Source organism: Geotrypetes seraphini, chromosome 1 (genome assembly GCF_902459505.1).
Source record: "Geotrypetes seraphini chromosome 1, aGeoSer1.1, whole genome shotgun sequence".
Lineage (NCBI taxonomy): Eukaryota > Metazoa > Chordata > Amphibia > Gymnophiona > Dermophiidae > Geotrypetes > Geotrypetes seraphini.
This window is the reverse complement of record NC_047084.1, coordinates 433,530,456-433,548,825: the sequence shown is the minus strand read 5'-3', so window position 1 is coordinate 433,548,825 and position 18,370 is coordinate 433,530,456. Positions and strand designations below refer to the sequence as shown.

General features: G+C 43.7%; 1 protein-coding gene across 3 annotated transcripts in view; it reads left to right on the top strand.

The window, feature by feature from the left end:
- Positions 1 to 18,370, top strand: part of FOCAD (focadhesin) — a 471,722-nt gene that overhangs the window by 398,846 nt on the left and 54,506 nt on the right. For all 3 annotated transcript variants that reach the window (XM_033919504.1, XM_033919495.1, XM_033919513.1), the window contains 2 exons: positions 9,049 to 9,151; positions 17,189 to 17,269. In XM_033919504.1, the coding sequence (XP_033775395.1) occupies positions 9,049 to 9,151; positions 17,189 to 17,269 (184 nt within the window). The remainder of the gene's footprint in view (positions 1 to 9,048; positions 9,152 to 17,188; positions 17,270 to 18,370) is intronic.

Here is an 18,370-nt window from a genome sequence, read left to right as displayed (position 1 = left end):
TACAAGGGGGGGACAGGCCTACAAGGGGGGGGAGGACAGGCCTTCGGGGGGGGTGCAGGCCTTCGGGGGGGGTGCAGACCTTCAAGGGGGGGGACAGGCCTTCAAGGGGGGGACAGGCAGGCAGGCCTTCAAGGGGGGGGGACAGGCCTACAAGGGGGGACAGGCCTTCAAGGAGGTGGGACAGGCCTTCAAGGGGGGTGCAGGCCTTCAAGGGGGGACAGGCAGACCTTTAAGGGGGGACAGGCCTTTGGGGGGGACCCTGGTTTAGAAGTACACGGAGGGAAGGGGGTGTTCAAAGAGACGTGCATATGCCAAACTTTAGGGGGGAGGAAGAAATAATGGGTCTGAAAATAGAGGAGAGGGAGAGAGATGATGGACCATGGGATTTAGGGAGGGAAGGAACAGAAAGGGAGAGAAATTGGACACAAGGGATGGTGTGGAGGAGGGATAGAGATACTGGATAGGAGGGTAATTGGGAAAAGAAAGGGAGAGATGGTGGACTCGGGTGGTGGGGAAGGAGGGAGAGATGCCGGATGAAAGGGTAGTTAAGAAAAGGTGGATCTGTGGAGGGAGATGAAAAAAAGAAAGATACCAGACTTCCTGGGGAGGGAAGGGAAATGGAAAGGGAGGACAGAGTTGGCAGATGGATGGTTAGCATGCAGAAAGAAGAAAGAAGGAGACCCCAAGTTATCAGAAGAAAACCAGAGCCTTGGACCAACAAGATTTGAAATATAACCAGACAACAAAAGGTAGAAAAATTAATTTTATTTTCTGTTTTGTGATTATAATATGTCAGATTTGAAATTTGTATCCTGCCAGAGCTGGTGTTGGACTGCAAACGTGAGCTAGGATTTAACAGAGAGAGGAAAAGTCCTTTTTGTTTCTTTATTTTATTTACACCACAGCGCCAGTGTGATTAGGAGAAGCCAAAGGGGGTGAAAAAGCTATAAAACCCACCAGGAGTTTTGAAAAAAATCACCCAACTGGGCAGGAAAATCGAATTGAAAAACCAATTCAATAGGCTGAATCGAATTGAAAATTTTTTTCCTGAATCTGGCAGCATTAGTTTGCGCTACTGTCTTAGACTTTAGGACCTGGGATTGGGGAGAGATGGCATCCTCAGTACTTTATAATGCAAGTGAAACGAGGATTTGGTCAGACTTTTGAAGGGTCTGCAGAAAAAAAATATTGTATAGGCCGGGGACATGAGACAGCAGGAAATGGGAACTTTTCTTCCTTCTATTTTTGTGAATGGAAAGGCTGAGGATGTCAGAGAGTTCAGTTAAAATATGTGCTTTATAAGAAAATATAATAATGTGTTTTATAAAGTTTATAGCATAGCTGGCCTACCCAGTGAGGTGTTCCTAGTGGTGGTGGTGGCAGCGTGTCAATGTGTTGAGAGGAAGAGGTGGTCTGGGAAATTCTGCTGAGCAAACTCCGGACCCATTTCCACCCCCCAGTTAGTCCACTCCACTCAACTGGTTCACACACTGAGTGGGTCTTTGGGTGTTGTTTTGATCTCTTCCAGTGGTTTATCAGTATCTCCTTCTGGTCTAAGGAAGGAAACTTTGTTATCCTTAGCATTGACCTACAGAATATGTTTGTAACAGCGCTGCTTGTGTGGCATTAGGCTATGTAGTGATCGAAAGAAAAAAACAGACCTTTGCACATTTTTGCACTATATGGTGGGTGTATGAGGAGATTCACATTTCCTGCACAGCTAAGTCCATGTGAAGTTACCTTGTGCTGTATTTGACATCTAGCAAGGTCTCTGTTTGAAAGGAAAGATCTAAACTTAAAAATGAAGTGGCCAGAAGTTATGGTAAAAGCAGATAGTGTAGCTGGTTTTAAGAAAGATTTGGACAAATTCCTGGAGGAAAAGTCCATAATCTGTTATTAAGACATGGGGGAAGTGTCTGCTTGCCCTGGATCGGTAGCATGGAATGTTGCTACTCTTTGGGTTTTGACCAGGTATTAGTATCCTGGATTGGCTACCATGAGAATGGGCTACTGGGCATGATGGACCATTGGTCTGACCCAGTTAGGCTATTCTTATGTTATGTTCTCATCTGTAGGGGCCTTTGTTTTCACTTCTTATTTTAATGTATTTTTTTTCTGGGAACTTATCAGTGTTTTTTATAATGGGAACAAAAATGGAAGAGAATTAATGTGTGTGGGATGAGGGAGTAACTACCGTATTTTCACGCATATAACGCGCGCGTTATACGCGTTTTTACCTACCGCGGATACCCCTCGCGCGTTATACGCGTGAGCGCGGTATACAAAAATTTTTTTACATAGTTCCCACACCGCCCGACGCCCGATTCACCCCCCCCAGCAGGACCGCTCGCACCCCCACCCCGAACGACCGCTCGCACGCGCTCCCACTCGCACCCGCATCCACAATCGGAGCAAGAGGGAGCCCAAGCCCTCTTGCCCGGCCAACTCCCCGACAATATCGGGCCAGAAGGGAGCCCAAACCCTCCTGGCCACGGCGACCCCCTACCCTCACCCCGCACTACATTACGGGCAGGAGGGATCCCAGGCCCTCCTGCCCTCGACGCAAACCCCCCTCCCTCCAACGACCGTCCCCCTCCAAGAACCTCCGACCGCCCCCCCAGCCGACCCGCGACCCCCCTGGCCGACCCCCACGACACCCCCACCCCCCTTCCCCGTACCTTTGGTAGTTGGCCGGACAGACGGGAGCCAAACCCGCCTGTCCGGCAGGCAGCCAACGACGGAATGAGGCCGGATTGGCCCATCCGTCCCAAAGCTCCGCCTACTGGTGGGGCCTAAGGCACGTGGGCCAATCAGAATAGGCCCTGGAGCCTTAGGTCCCACCTGGGGGCGCGGCCTGAGGCACATGGGCCCAACCCGACCATGTGCCTCAGGCCGCGCCCCCAGGTGGGACCTAAGGCTCCAGGGCCTATTCTGATTGGCCCACGCGCCTTAGGCCCCACCAGTAGGCGGAGCTTTGGGACGGATGGGCCAATCCGGCCTCATTCCGTCGTTGGCTTCCTGCCGGACAGGCGGGTTTGGCTCCCGTCTGTCTGGCCAACTACCAAAGGTACGGGGAAGGGGGGTGGGGGTGTCGTGGGGGTCGGCCAGGGGGGTCGCGGGTCGGCTGGGGGGGCGGTCGGAGGTTCTTGGAGGGGGGCGGTCGTTGGAGGGAGGGGGGTTTGCGTCGAGGGCAGGAGGGCCTGGGATCCCTCCTGCCCGTAATGTAGTGCGGGGTGGGGGTAGGGGGTCGCCGTGGCCAGGAGGGTTTGGGCTCCCTTCTGGCCCGATATTGTCGGGGAGTCGGCGGTCCTTCGGGGTGGGGGTGCGAGTGGTCCTGCTGGGGGGGGGAATGTATCGGACGTCGGGGGGGGGCATCAGGCTTTCAGGATGGGGACAGACCTTCAAGGGGGACAGGCAGACCTTCAAGGGGGGACAGGACTGCAAGGGGGACAGGCAGACCGAAGGGAATGAAAAAGCTATAAAATAAACCCACTAGCGTGTCAATGTGTTGAGAGGAAGAGGTGGTCTGGGAAATTCTGCTGAGAAAACTCCGGGTCCATTTCCAGGGCAGGGCGGGCGAAAGGAGAGTCGGGACAGCGCACGGAGAGTCGGGGAGGGCGAAAGGAGAGTCGGGGTGGCCAGAGGAGAGTCGGGGCGGGCGAAAGGACAGTCGGGCTGCATGCGCGGTATACCCGTGAGCGCGGTATACAAAAGTTGTTGTACATAAAATCGTGGTTTCTGCGCGCTATACCCGTGTGCGCGTTTTACACGGGTGCGCGTTATCTGCGTGAAAATACGGTAATTTCTTCAGCTAAATAATTCAATCCACCTCAACTAGACATAGGAGAACTCAAGCACCATTCACACACCCTCCAACCAAAAACGTCAAAAGAAAAAAACTGTTCGACAACCTCCTAGCCATTCGAGCTGCAACACTCGACCCCCAACTCTACAACCAATTGACATCGACCACAGACTGCAAAACCTTCAAAAAGAAATAAAAACCCTTCTATTCAAAAAACACATAAAACCGAACTAACACAATTAGAACTGTCCCAAGCATCACCTGCAACTACTCCATATGTACTTCTGATGTCATGACAATTGAGACATAATTTATGTTATGTTATGTTTGGAATATAAGAAAATTTTCACTGCCTGTTTCTATTCTGACCATTTATTCCGTTTCATGGTCATTACAAAAAAATATTTTTTTACATGGGGGGGGGTGTCAAAAAATGATGGGCCCCGGGTGCCACATACCCTAGGTACGCCACTGAGTTGAAGACTTATAAGAAGCAAGTTGCAGTAATCCAGGTGAGAGGTGATGAGGGTTTTCATAGTGTGCTCAGAAAGGAAAGGTTGGATTTGATTATAGAGAAAGAAATGACATACTTTAGTGGTCTGTTAGATTTGTGCAGAGGAAAAGAGAGAGGAGTCAAAGATAACTTCAAGGTTGTGAGCTGGCAAGACAGGGAGGATGAGAATGTTATCCACAGAAATAGAGAATGGAGGAAGAGGAGAGGTGGGTTTAGGTTGAAAGATAAGCAGCTCGGTTTTGGCCATGTTCAGTTTTAAATGGCAGTGAGAAATCCAGTCAGCAATGTTAGACAGGCAAGCTGACACTTGGGCCTATAATCCTGTAGAAATTTCTGGTCTAGAGAAGTAGATCTGTGAAACCATGGGAGAAGATAGATGGAAAAAAGAAGAGGTACAAGACAAAGTCCTGAGAAATACTGATTGATAGTGGGATAGCAGTGGAGGAAGATCCACCACTGCATAAATTAAACATGCAATGGGATAGGTAAGAAGAAATCCAAAATAGAACAGAGCCCTGAAATCCAAGTGAGGACAGTGTATCTGGGAGTAGGTAGTGGTCAACTTTGTCAATAGTAACAGATAAATCGAGAAGGGTGAAGATAGTGTAGAGGCCTTTGTATCTGGCTAGGAACAGGTCATTGGAGACTTTAGCAAGAGCAGTTTCCATAGAAGGTAGAGAAGGAAAGCCCAATTGAAGTGGGTCAAGAATAGCTTGTGATAAAATCAAGAGAACAGCTGTGAACAGCTTGTTCAAGTAGCTTGGATAAGAAAGAGAGGAGGGAGATGGGGCAGGTAGGGTCCAGTGAAGGTTTAACTATGTTTGAAGACATCAGAAACAGTTGCACTGGAAAGTGAAAGAATTGAGAATATGACAGATAGAAAGGATGACTGTTGGAGAGGTAGCACCAAGTAGATGGGTGGGAATGTGATCAGAGGAAGAAGTAGTGAGTTTGGAGGTGGAAAGAAAATGTGCAGTTTCCTCTTCATTGATTTCAGAAAAGGAAGAAAAGATGGCAAGGGTTGAAGAAAGGTTGCTAGAATGGGCTGGAGAAAGGAAAAGTGGAGGTGATTTGGGTGAGAACTCAAGGTTAATCTTGTGAACCTTGGCATAGAAGTATTCAGCCATAGTTTGGGGAGAAAGTGAAGGGGGGTTGGAGATGAGGGCACTTTGAGTAGAGAGTTCAGTGTGGCAAAGAGTCAGTGAGGGTTGGAGCCAGGAAAATTAGTCAAATGAATGTAGTAGTTTTGTTTGGCAAGTGAAAGAGCAGACTGGAAAGAGATCAGCAGGAATTTGAGATGTATGAAATCAACATGGGTACGGGATTTGAGCCAAAGACATTGAGTAGACCTGGCATAGAAACAAAAGTATTAGATTTTAGAGGTCAGCCAGGGCATGCCAGCCTTACAGAACATGGAATGGTAGGAGCAAGATTATCTAGATCAGAGGAGAGAATGGTATTATAAGAAGAGACAGCCTCATTCACAAACTTAGTGGTTGAGAGGAGGGATGAAACAGTGGTGAGAAGGTGCAAGGGTCAATAGCCTGAAGTTTCCTAAAAGTCTGGAGGGGGAGGTTAAAAAAGGATGGAAAATGACAAAAGGTAAAAAAAGATTGCTGTGGTTTATAAATAAAATTGAGATTATGACGATATTGACTCAAAAGTCATTGTGAAAAAGTAGGCTTTTAATTGTGACTTGACGTTTCTGAATGATGTTTTGGTCCTTAGATATAGTTGGAGAGAGTTCCACAAAGGTGGGGCCATTACAGAAAAACAAGAGTCTCTATTAGGGTCTAAGAATATTTGCCTAGAAAAGGAGACAATCAAAAGATTTTGTTGAGACGAGCAAAGATTCCTATGAGGAGAGTAGGAAATTAAAAAAACTAGCCAGAAAAGAAGGAAGAGCCCAAGACTGAATCTGAAAAGAGAGAATGTTGTACTTAAAAGGAATTCTGTAAGCAATTGGAATTTTGTGTTGAGACTTAAGTAGCAGAGTAATGCAGTCAAACTTGGAACAATGGTATAATAAACGAAGTTCGGTGTTTTGTGCAAGTTGAAGTCGGCGAAACTGATATTGAGGAAAACCAATTAGGAGAGAATTGCAGTAATCAAGGTTTGAAAAAACTAGGGAGTGCAAATAATCTGGAGACTTTTGATTTAAGAGTGAACGGATAGAATGTAAATGACAAAGTGTAAGAAATGAAGAACAATTCTGGAAATGTGGGAATGAAACAATAAAGTGTTGTATATTACTCCAAGAATTTTAATAGATGTAAAATACAGCAAAATGGTGCCTTTCTTAGTGAAAAAAATGGGAGAATCACCTCCACAAACAAGTAAAACAGTGAAGATGTCCAAAACTACAAGTGTGCTTGTTTTATTCAAAACTCTTCTTTATTTGTCCATTGACTCAACACGCATGTGTTTTGGCCCAAATGGCGTGCCTCAGGAGTCTTACTGTTAATACATCATACTTCACAGAGTGAAATGTATCACTAATCAGAACAGCATCACAATAGATTTTGCTTAGTAATATGTATTGCTAATCAGAGCATCAATAAAACAGGCACTGTTTACAATGATGTGAACTTGTGAACTCCACAGTTGTTCATTTTCACTGTTACAGTTAAAATCTTTTATATTCCTCTTTTGCCAACAAATAGTTAACAGTGATTAACATACAAAGAAATAGATCAGTTAACTAAGATATACATAAGTAATAAAGTATTATCCCATTATTAACTATTAAGATTAAATTTCTGAAATAAAAGTTTTAAACACTTTTTTAAATGGTTAAGAGTTAATATAGATCGTATTTGAAATGGCAGGATTCACCATACAGAGATGACCTCATAAAGAAAGCAGATAGTAAACAATCTTTTATATACAATTCCTTTTAAACTTGGAAATTGTAATGTTAAAGTATTACAAATATTATTATACTGTAATATTGTCGTATCAAGAGCCTACAAATTAAATTGTTCATATATTGTGGGGTGAATCCATACAATGTTTTATAAACAACAAACAGCACAACTTAGAAATGACTCTAGCCTCGATTGGCAACCTGTGTAAAGCTTTATATGAAGGTGTAATTGTGTCTGATTTTCTTAACCTTTTCCTATCGTAATAAATTTTACGTTACGCTGGTTCCAATCGTAATTATTTTAGCAAAGTTTTGTATTATTCACCATTATCATTTACGGCTATTGTAAACATAATGTAAATAAGTCATAAGTCTGTAAATTCAAATATTTTGTGATCCTGGCTCTTTATTAGTCCATACAGACTGCTTATCCACGATGGCAACAACATTTTTGGAATGTCCCGTCAACCGGGACACACGATAGGAAAAGGTTAATTTATAAATTAATTGGATAGCTGAATTTTGTATTGTTTGCAAACGTTTAAGCAGACAGTTGGGAATTCCAGATAACTATGGGCTCCTTTTATCAAGCCGCGCTAGCGGAGTTAACGCGCGCAACGTTTCATCATGTGCTAACCCCCGCGCTGGCCAAAAACTACCACCTGCTCAAGAGGAGGCGGTAGCGGCTGGCAGTTTAACACACGCTATTACACGTGCAGGTATGAAGCGCAAAGGTCGCGCTCCTGTGTTGTGCATCACTCTTCTAAGATAAAGGCAGCTGTCCAGGAGACCGCGCTGGACCATTGCCATTAAAAAAGGTACAGGGGATGGTGCGCAGTGTTTTCTGTCCATAAGACGCACCCTCTTTTCCACCACCTTTTTAGGGGTGGAAAAAGTGCATCTTATGGTCCAAAAAATACGGTAACTACAAAGATTTGCAATCCAAAACTTGAATACATATCTGAAACACCCAATTCATATCTCTTTGCCTATCATTCCTCCATCTTAGTTTTAAAATCAAGTCCACCTGTGAAGCTTAGGACCTAAATGATGACCACTCATACATCTCAAAGGTTTTCTCATAGTGATTTCATAGCACTTACTGGAATCCTGCTTCCACTTTACAAATGTCTACTGAGATCCATATGAACTTTAGTTGTTACTTTCACACTAAAGATTGACATCCTACGTTTGTCATGGACATCCAATAAATATTTTATAGTTCTGTCAAAGTCCGTCCTCTGATGAATATGGTACTTGTTTACATCCCACAGTCACATTAACCATCTTTATTTGGAAGGACCCTTTCATCCTTGAGTTGTGTCTTTAAGCACTGTTTTCCAAGTCAGGATGTTACACAGAGGGAAAAAGGTAGGGGAAGATTACAAAATATTATAGGTTAAAAAAGGATGGAAAATGACAAAATGTAAAAAAAAAAGATTGCTCTGGTTTATAAATAAAATTGAGATTATGAAGATGTTGACTCAAAAGCCAATGTGAAAAAGTAGGCTTTTTTATTAATCTTTATTCATTTTTAAAACTTATAAGTGTTTCAGCAAATAAAAACATTTTTAACTTAGATACAACACTTAATATTTTGCAATAATCCAGTTTAGAAGTTATCTCCCCCCCTCCCCCTATTCCATAACAATCTTTGAACACAGAGAAGCATATAATAATTTAATTGTGACTTAATTGTGAAATTGGGTTGGCCTAACGGGTATGTGCTTATCTGGTACACCTGCATAAAAGAAAATTGTTTAATTAATCAAAAAACATTCAAACTGTGTATACTAAGATTATAATTTATTTCTTAAAGATCATTTTTGTCTTTTTAATAATTATCTATATTTCTTGTTACAGGTTGTCAGTTTTTCTGGAGTAATTGGCCTTCAGGCAAATGCAGCCTGGCTTTTAGGACACCTTCATCTGGCCTGTTCGTCTTCAAACCAGAGCAGAACATCTGGTGAGTTTGCTTCTGTACTATCAGCTTTGTAAGAAAATGAATATCATGTTCTTCATATGTATTGTGGTCTTCCAAAATAAGTCAGAGCAGGGGTAATTACATCAGTGTTTTGAAGTGAGGTTTATGTTGTCTGGCTCTTCTACATTTCTTTCTTACTATATATTTTTATCTAGTTTGAGTGCTATACAGCCATTCTTCTGCCACCTTCTGCTTCCTGCTATGAGAGGCCATATAGCAGGATCTAGACAGAGAATAATCCTGAACTGTGTTTTCCTTTTGAAATCTTGTTCCCCAGATCTTCTAGCAGAAGTATCATTCCACAGAGGCCAGCATAAATCCAAGTAGATAGAAAGTTTGACAAAAAGCATTTCATCTCATACTGATATACTAAATGGTGGTATATACACTGAAGCCTCTATAGTTTAGAAAATCATTAGTTTGATTCAAGAAAAAAATAGTTTATCAATTTTTTGTTTGAGACTGAAGACAGTATTACAAGTTTAAGTGGAAACATTTTTTTAAGATAATCAGGAGTTGGGCTGTTGTTTCCTTGTAGAGGCAAGACAAATGATGGGATGTATCAATAGAAGTTTCGTCAGCAGGAATCCTGAGGTCATAATGCCACTGTACAGAACCATGGTGAGACCTCATCTGGAGTACTGTGTGCAGTTCTGGAGGCCACATTACCGCAAAGATGTGCTTAGAGTCGAGTCGGTTCAGCGGATGGCCACTAGGAATATCTCGGGGCTCAAGGGTTCAGTCTCTCGTACGAAGAGAGACTGAACAAATTGCAGCTCTACACTCTGGAGGAACGCAGGGAGAAGGGGGACATGATTGAGACATTTAAATACATCACAGGTTGTGTCGAGGTGGAAGATGACATCTTCCTTCTCAAGGGACCCTCAGCCACAAGAGGGCATCCGCTCAAACTCAGAGGAGGGAAATTTAAGGGTGACACCAGGAAGTATTTCTTCACGGAAAGAGTGGTGGGTCACTGGAACAAGCTTCCGGAGCAGGTGGCCAAGGCCACCAGCGTGCTTGACTTTAAGAATAAATGGGACATCTACGTGGGATCCCTACAGAGACCTACAAGATCATGAAGGGCATACAGAAAGTAGAGAGGGACAGATTCTTCAAACTTTCAAAACATATAAGAACAAGAGGGCATTCAGAAAAATTGGAAGGGGACAGATTCAAAACAAATGCTAGGAAGTTTTTCTTTACCCAGCGTGTGGTGGACACCTAGAATGCACTTTCAGAGGACGTAATAGGACAGAGTACGGTACTGGATTTCAAGAAAGGATTGGACAAATTCCTGCTGGAAAAAGGGATAGAGGGGTATAGATAGGGAGCTACTGCGCAGGTCCTGGACCTGTTGGGCCGCCGCGTGAGCGAACTGCTGGGCATGATGGACCTCGAGTCTGACCCAGTGGAGGCATTGCTTATGTTCTTATGTCTAGTAAAGCACTCAGACTTAATGGGGTGGGTCAGTAGAGTGGGCTATAGCCCTTTTCTGCCATCATCTTTCTATGTTTCTATGTTTCTAATTAGATTAAACTCCTGTGGCAAGTTTACTGCTTCACAAGCACAGCAAATTTGGGAATACTATGGATTCAGTATAAAAAACCCTTAGTGGAGGAGGCAGTTCCAGTCATTACACATTAGGATACAGCTATTTTCCATATGTGATCCCCATACTTTCAGAAGGAAGAGTGTGGCACAGTGGTTAAAGCTACAGCCTCAGCACCCTGAGGTTGTGGGTTCAAACCCACGCTGCTCCTTGTGACCCTGGGCAAGTCACTTAATCCCCCTATTGCCCCAGGTACATTAGATAGATTGTGAGCCCGCCGGGTCAGAGAGGGAAAACTGCTTGAGTACCTGAATAAATGCACGTAAACCGTTCTGAGCTCCCCTGGGAGAACAGTATAGAAAATTAAATAAATAAATCATCAAAACAAAAATATGTCCAAAAACCCGCCCAAGTCGGCACTTGGATGACCTAAAAGACAGGTCGTCAAAATGCCAATAATCAAAACGAGTTTTGGGATGTATCCAGGGACTTTTTAAGGCCTCAGAAACCCGCTGTGTATCCAGAGCTCAAAGGGGCATTTTTGGAGGAGTGGTTAGGGTGGGAGGTGAGCGGATGTGGACGTCTTGGTTGTCCTGCAGCGATAATCGAAGGTTTGATGAGACTTCCTGGACGGAACTTATACTTTGTGAATTAGGCAATCTAAAATTGGGTATAAGTGCTCAAAAGGTATTGAAAGAGACCAGGTAAAGACCCACACACACTCACCCCATGTTCACTGACCCCATTGCACCCCCACAAAAATAGGAATAAAAATGTACATACCTGCAGTAGCGTACTAAGGGGGGGAGGTCCACCCCAGGTGCACGCCCCAAGGGGGTGCACAGCCGGCCACCTTCCCTATTTTGCCGCTCACCACCGTATCCCGGCACCGGCTCCCCCGCAGCGTCATTCCTTAACCCGGCCGGCCGGCCGGCAACTGGTAGGTGCAGACAAAAGATCAGGCGGGCTTGTGAGCGGGGAAAAAGCGTCGGGCCCACAAGGCTTCACCTCCGGCGTCAATTCTAACGTCGAAGGGTAAATTCTGGGCCAGCCAATCGCTGTCTGGCTGGCCGGCAACTTCCTCCCCATTAGAACTGACGCAGGAAGTGAAATCTTTTGGGCCCGATGCTTGTACGTCTCGGGCCTAGCTCGGGGAAGGAGCAGGGAGAAATCGGCTGCTGGCTTGGGGGTGGGGGTAAGGAAAGAATTGTGGAAGTGGAGAAATCGGCACGATGGCTTTGTGGGGGCTAGGGGGAGAGAGAAAGAAAGGCAGAAATAAAGAGGGGGCCAGGGGGAGAGAGAAAGAAAGGCAGAAATAAAGAGGGGGGCCAGGAGGAGAGAAAAAGAAAGTCAGAAATAAAGAGGGGGGCCAGGGGGAGAGAGAAAGAAAGGCAGAAATAAAGAGGGGGACCAGGGGGGGAGAGAAAGAAAGGCAGAAATAAAGAGGGGGCCAGGGGGAGAGAGAAAGAAAGGCAGAAATAAAGAGGGGGGCCAGGGGGTGAGAGAAAGAAAGGCAGAAATAAAGAGGGGGCCAGGGGGAGAGAGAAAGAAAGGCAGAAATAAAGAGGAGGGCCAGGGGGAGAGAGAAAGAAAGGCAGAAATAAAGAGGGGGGGCCAGGAGGAGAGAGAAAGAAAAGCAGAAAAAAAGAGGGGGACCGGGAGGAGAGAAAGAAAGGTAGAAATAAAGCGGGGGCCAGGGGGAGAGAGAAATAAAGGCAAAAATAAAGAGGGGGATCAGGGGGAGAGAGAAAGAAATGCAGAAATAAAGAGGGGGCCGGGGGAGAGAGAAAGAAAGAGGAGGGGGCCAGGAGGAGAAAGAAAGAGGACCAGAAGAAGGACCAGAGACTTATGATGGGGGATCTGCCACCTATATTGGATCTTGGAAATCTCAACAAATTTCTTGTCAGAGAAAAATTTCAGATGCTGTCTCTAGCATCTTTGTATCCCCTTCTGGATCACAGCAATTGGTTGTGCTCTCTGGATCTCAAAGAAGCTTACACTCACATTCCTATTCATCCAGCAAGTTCCTCAGATTTCGGATGGGAAATCATCATTTTCAATAGTGTGCTACCTTTCATCTTGGCATCATCTCCCAGAGTTTTCACCAAGTGCCTAGTAGTAGTGGCAGCAGCTCTGCACAGCCGTGGACTCCAGGTTTTCCTGTACTTGGACGACTGGCTCATCAAAGATTCAACATCTCAGGGAGTTATTGTAGCGACCCAATGAACTATTTGGTTCCTCCAACATTTGGGGTTCAAAATAAATTTTTCAAAATCCCAATTACAACCCTCTCAAAATCTACAGTTCATTGGAGCTGTACAGGACACTGTGCAACTCAGAACATTCCTTCCTCAACATCGTCAGGATACTCTCATTCACCTTTGCCTCGAAGTTTCATCCCTCACTTCACTCACAGCAAGACACATGATGGTTCTCCTAAGTCACATGGCCTCTACAGTTCACGTGACTCCTTTTGCCAGACTTCACCTCAGAATTACTCAGTGGACCCTGGCATCTCAGTGGGTGCAGGCTTTCAATCTACTCTCTCAGCACATTACAGTGACTCCTTCACTGAGGCAGTCTCTCCGCTGGTGGATGCTCTCTTCCAATCTTTCCAGAGGTTTATTGTTTCAAACACCCCCTCATCAGAAGTTCCTCACAACAAATTTCTCGACCTGCGCTTGGGGGGCTCATCTTGATGGTCTCCGTACTCAAGGGCATTGGTCCAGCACAGATTGGTGAAGCCACATAAATCTGTTGGAACTCAGAGCGATTTTCAATGCTCTCAAAGCTTTTCAACATCTTCACGATCAAGTAGTCCTCATTCATACAGATAAATAGTCATGTACTATGTCAACAAGCAGGGAGGAACATGATCCCTCCCCCTCTTCAAGGAAGCTCAGGTTTGGAATTGTGCAATTCTTCACAACATCTTTCTGAAAGCGGTTTACATTCAAGGAGAGAAAAACTTTCTGGCAGACAAATTGAGTCATCTTCTACAGCCTCACGAATGGACACTCAATTTGTCACCTCTCCAATACATTTTTTTCTCAGTGGGAAACCCCTCAAATAGATCTCTTTGCGTCTCTCCACAACAACAAACTGCCGCCAGGATATACTGTCCTCACCGCCTGGAGGCAGATGGTTTTTTTCTGGAATGGACGAGCAAATTCCTGTATGCGTTTCCTTCATTCCCTCTAATTCTCAAGACACTCGTCAAACTCAAACACGAACATGCCACCATGATTCTCATAGCTCCTCGGTGGCCCAAACAACCTTGGTTCTCCCTTCTACTTTAACTTAGCAGCAGGGAGCCACTACTTCTATCAGTTTTTCCATCTCTGCTTACACAGAGTCAGGGTTCTCTACTTCATCACATCCTGCAGTCTCTACATCTGACAGCTTGGTACCTTTCAACGTAACTGCTAACCTACAGTTCTCTCAATCTGTCAAAAACATTTTAGAGGCTTCCAGGAAGCCTACCACTAGGCAATGTTACAACCAGAAATGGACTAGGATTTCTGCTTGGTGCAATCTTCATCACAAGGAGCCTCAGTCTACTTCCTTGTCTTCAGTTCTGGATTGCCTTTTTCATTTATCTCAATCAGGCCTCAAATCAACATTCATTAGAGTCCATTTGCTGCTTTCCATCAGCTGTTGGAGGGGAAACCTTTATCTGCTCATCCTGTGGTTTCCAGATTTATGAAAGGACTTTTCAATGTCAAACCACCTCTCAAACCGCCTCCAGTGGTTTGGTATCTCAATGTGGTTCTTGCTAAATTGATGAAGCCTTTATTTGAACTAATGTCTTTGGCTCATCTGAAATATCTCACTTGGAAAGTAGTTTTTCTCATTGCTCTCACATCTGCTCGCAGAGTCAGTGAGCTACAAGCTTTAGTAGCGGACCCACCTTTCACAGTATTCCATCATGAATCGTACTCATCCTAAATTCTTACCAAAAGTTGTTTCAGAATTTCATCTCAATCAATCCATTGTACTCCCAGTATTTTTTTCCAAAGCCTCATTCTCACCCTGGAGAAACAGCTCTTCATACTCTGGACTGCAAGCGTGCTTTGGCTTTCTACTTACAAAGGACTAAGCCACAAAGGTCGTCTCCTTCGATCCAAACAAGTTGGGACATCCAGTTTCCAAGAGAACCATCTTCAACTGGTTGGCTGCTTGCATCTCTTTCTGCTATGCTCAGGCTGAACTGCATCTACTGGGTCGAGTCACAGGCCATAAAGTTAGAGCATGGCAGCATCTGTAGCTTTCCTTAGATCTACTCCTATTGAGGAAATCTGCAAAGCTGTCACTTGGTCCTTGGTTCATACATTCACCTCTCATTATTGTCTGGATTCTTTTTCCAGACGGGATGGCCACTTTGGCCAGGCAGTATTACAAAATGTATTCTCCTGAATTGCCAACACTCCCAGCCTGGTTAGCTTGGAGGTCACCCATAGGTTGAGAATATGCTGCCTGCTTGTCCTGGGATAAAGCACAGTTACTTACTATAACAGGTGTTATCCAGGGACAACAGGCAGATATTCTCATAACCAACCCATTTCCCCTGTTTGGCTTCTTAGCTAGCTATCTGAACTGAGGAGACGTACGCCCTATGTCGGGTGGATAGGCACTCGCGCATGTGAGGTGCGGCAGTCCCAAACTTTCTTCAAGCAAATCTGCTTGTGAAGCTATCCACATCGAGGCTCCGTGGTTGATGTCACCCATATGCTCAGAATATCTGTCTGTTGTCCCTGGATAACACCTGTTACAGTAAGTAAATGTGCTCTTTCATCCAATTCAAAGAATTTGTGTCTCTTTCTTTCTCCCAATGGCTTCTATTCTTGTACAATCCCTCTGGAGGCTGAACTTGTGGGATCTTGTATCTTCTTTAGCCTCAGCTGCAGGGCTAATAAAACATGTTCCCTTCCCTCTAGGCTATCTGTCTGGTAACTTCCTGTCATGTTCAGTTTGTTCCTGCAGCTTCTTCTGCTCGTGATTTGTTTTCAATTCCTAGTCTTTATTTGATTTGTTTTGTGGGTTTGACCAAGTGCTGCGGATCAACTCTGTGGGAGTGATCCTTCGGCAGGAGATCGCAGACATTTTAAATTTTGTCTGCTTCTGGAGGGTGCTCTGTAAGGTTAAACTGCAATACGCCCTCTAAACAGCCTGCAGATTGGATCGGGTGCCTGGGATTGGGAGCCATCTCTCCCCTGGTTTGTCCACAAAGGGGTAGAGCACAGGCTGCTGCGGTTCTGTGGAGGTATGCTGGGATCAGAACAGGACCACGTGTCTTCCCTAATTTCCCTGAGGGGTCCTGGTGGTCGTGATCTGCCTACTGGCTGGTGCTTGTTACAGGATAACATAATGGTCTTGAGGTGAACTTTAATCGTGTGGCACTGAATCAGGAAGAGGAGTTAAGTTTAGTCCATCCCATCCCTGTGTGCAGTAAGTGTAATATGCAGTAGGTACCTCTTGAGATAGCATTTAACCCTTTCAGGACCATAAGGATCGTAGGCCAATTTTTGTGGTTTTGACGACATTTTTATGGTAAAAAGGGCTTGCAGATGCCAAAAAATTGATTTTTTTTGTGAAATATCATTATTTTTTTTAAAAAAAATCACACTTCTGGCTTATGGACAGTGTGGCAAGTGAATCTTCTCGTCAATCTGGCAACGACGCTAATGAATGAATGTCGGAACCAGTTTGTTTACATAAAGGCAGTATCATATGGAATCCGTACATATCAAATTTAGAACTGTAGACTATCCCAATCAAACTTTATAGGATTTTAAAGTTATGGGACAAATATGTCCCTTGGTCCTGAAAGGGTTAATGTACAGCCTTTTATGTTCTAACCTTTGGCTGAAAGTCATCATCACCAAATCCAACTCTTTTCTATGTGTTTGAAATTTTTATGTGTTTTTTTAAAATTATTATTGAAATTATTTATGCAGAAATTATAGACATTTTTTGAGTTTGGTTATCAGAAACCATAAGTATCCAGCTTGTGTTAGCATATATTTATATCCCAAGGTTTTGTGCAAGGATGGTGGATATCATTTGGCCTCTATGTGTATTCATTAGCACATATTTATTTATTTATTCAATTTTCTTTACTGTTCTCCCAAGGGAGCTAAGATTGGTTTACATGAATTTATTCAGGTGCTCGAGCATTTTTCCCTGTCTGTCCCGGCGGGCTCACAATCCATCTAACATACCTGGGGCAAATGGAGGGATTAAGTGACTTGCCCAGAGTCACAAGGAGCAGCGTGGGTTTGAACCCACAACCTCAAGGTGCTGGGGCTGTAGCTTTAACCACTGCGCCACACTAAACTATCACTGAGCACATCAGATAAAGAAAATATTTTTTATTATTATTTGAATGAGATTTAAATATTAAATTGTAACCTATCTTTGGGTTGAGTGAACATTTTATATTACATGCATAATTTTCTGTCTTATAGTTCCTCCAGACTTTGGTTATTTGTCAGAAAAGAGCCTGATTCGTGCTATTATTGATTTTATTATTGATGCAGGAAAGAAAGGTAAGACGGGGTTACTTTCATATTTTTGATTTTTATTGATAAAATGATGAGTTTCATTGTGCTGGTTGGAACTGGAAATAGCACAGATTGATGCTTAGAACATATCCTTATATTAATGTTACCAGGATGCCTCATCCTTGTCATGCATCACAAACATCCTTCTCCATATATGTGCTTTGTATTGTCTATTAGTTCTTACTCGGGGTTCTGAATACATCACATTATTTTGATTGATTTGACATTTGTTTGGTACCATAAATGAATTCCAGGGGAACAAAGAAAATGGGAAATGAGGTTGTATAAGATTGATCGGGTTGTATGGAAGTGGACAATAAATCACCGATGAGATAATTTATTAAATACTGACATATAAAACCATGAAAATTCAATTTAAAAAGTACAATGATAAAAAATACTGTGATAAAAATCCAACCGGACCCTACACGGTCCGTGTTTCGGCGAACACGCCTTCCTCAGGGGTCCAATGGTTTGCAACCTCACATATAAAGAATTGGACTGAAAACAGTCCATTGTCTTTAAACATGTGAACAAAGAATGCCGCAGACAAGCTGAAGTAGCAAAAAAATGCTAAGAGTATTTTTTATCATTGTACTTTTTTAATTGAATTTTCATGGTTTTATATGTCAGTGTGTAATAAATTATCTCCAGAACATCTGTATCCACAGTTTTTGTTTTTGTTTTCATCGGTGGATCATTGGGTCTCCCCATTTTTCTTAGAGGACAATAAATCGGCATAAAAACTATGTTTCCAAATCCTGACTACTTAAATAATTTTGATTATTTTAAAGCTTCCAAGTAGTCTGGATTTGGGAATATGGTTTTGGTGAAGTATAAGTGCTTTGTTTTGTTTTGAACTACACTGCTCAATTTATTTAAACAGTAGATCAGGATGCCATTTAGTGCTGGATGTGGTGGTTGTTAGTGATATGGACATCTGTACACTAGAATGGGACTGGGAGCACCACCTTATAGCACATAAGAACTAAGGGGGTCTTTATTAAGGTGCGCTAGCCGATTTAGCACTCGCTAAATGCCAACGTGCTTATTATATTTTATGTGTTGTAAGTAATTGCCACACTC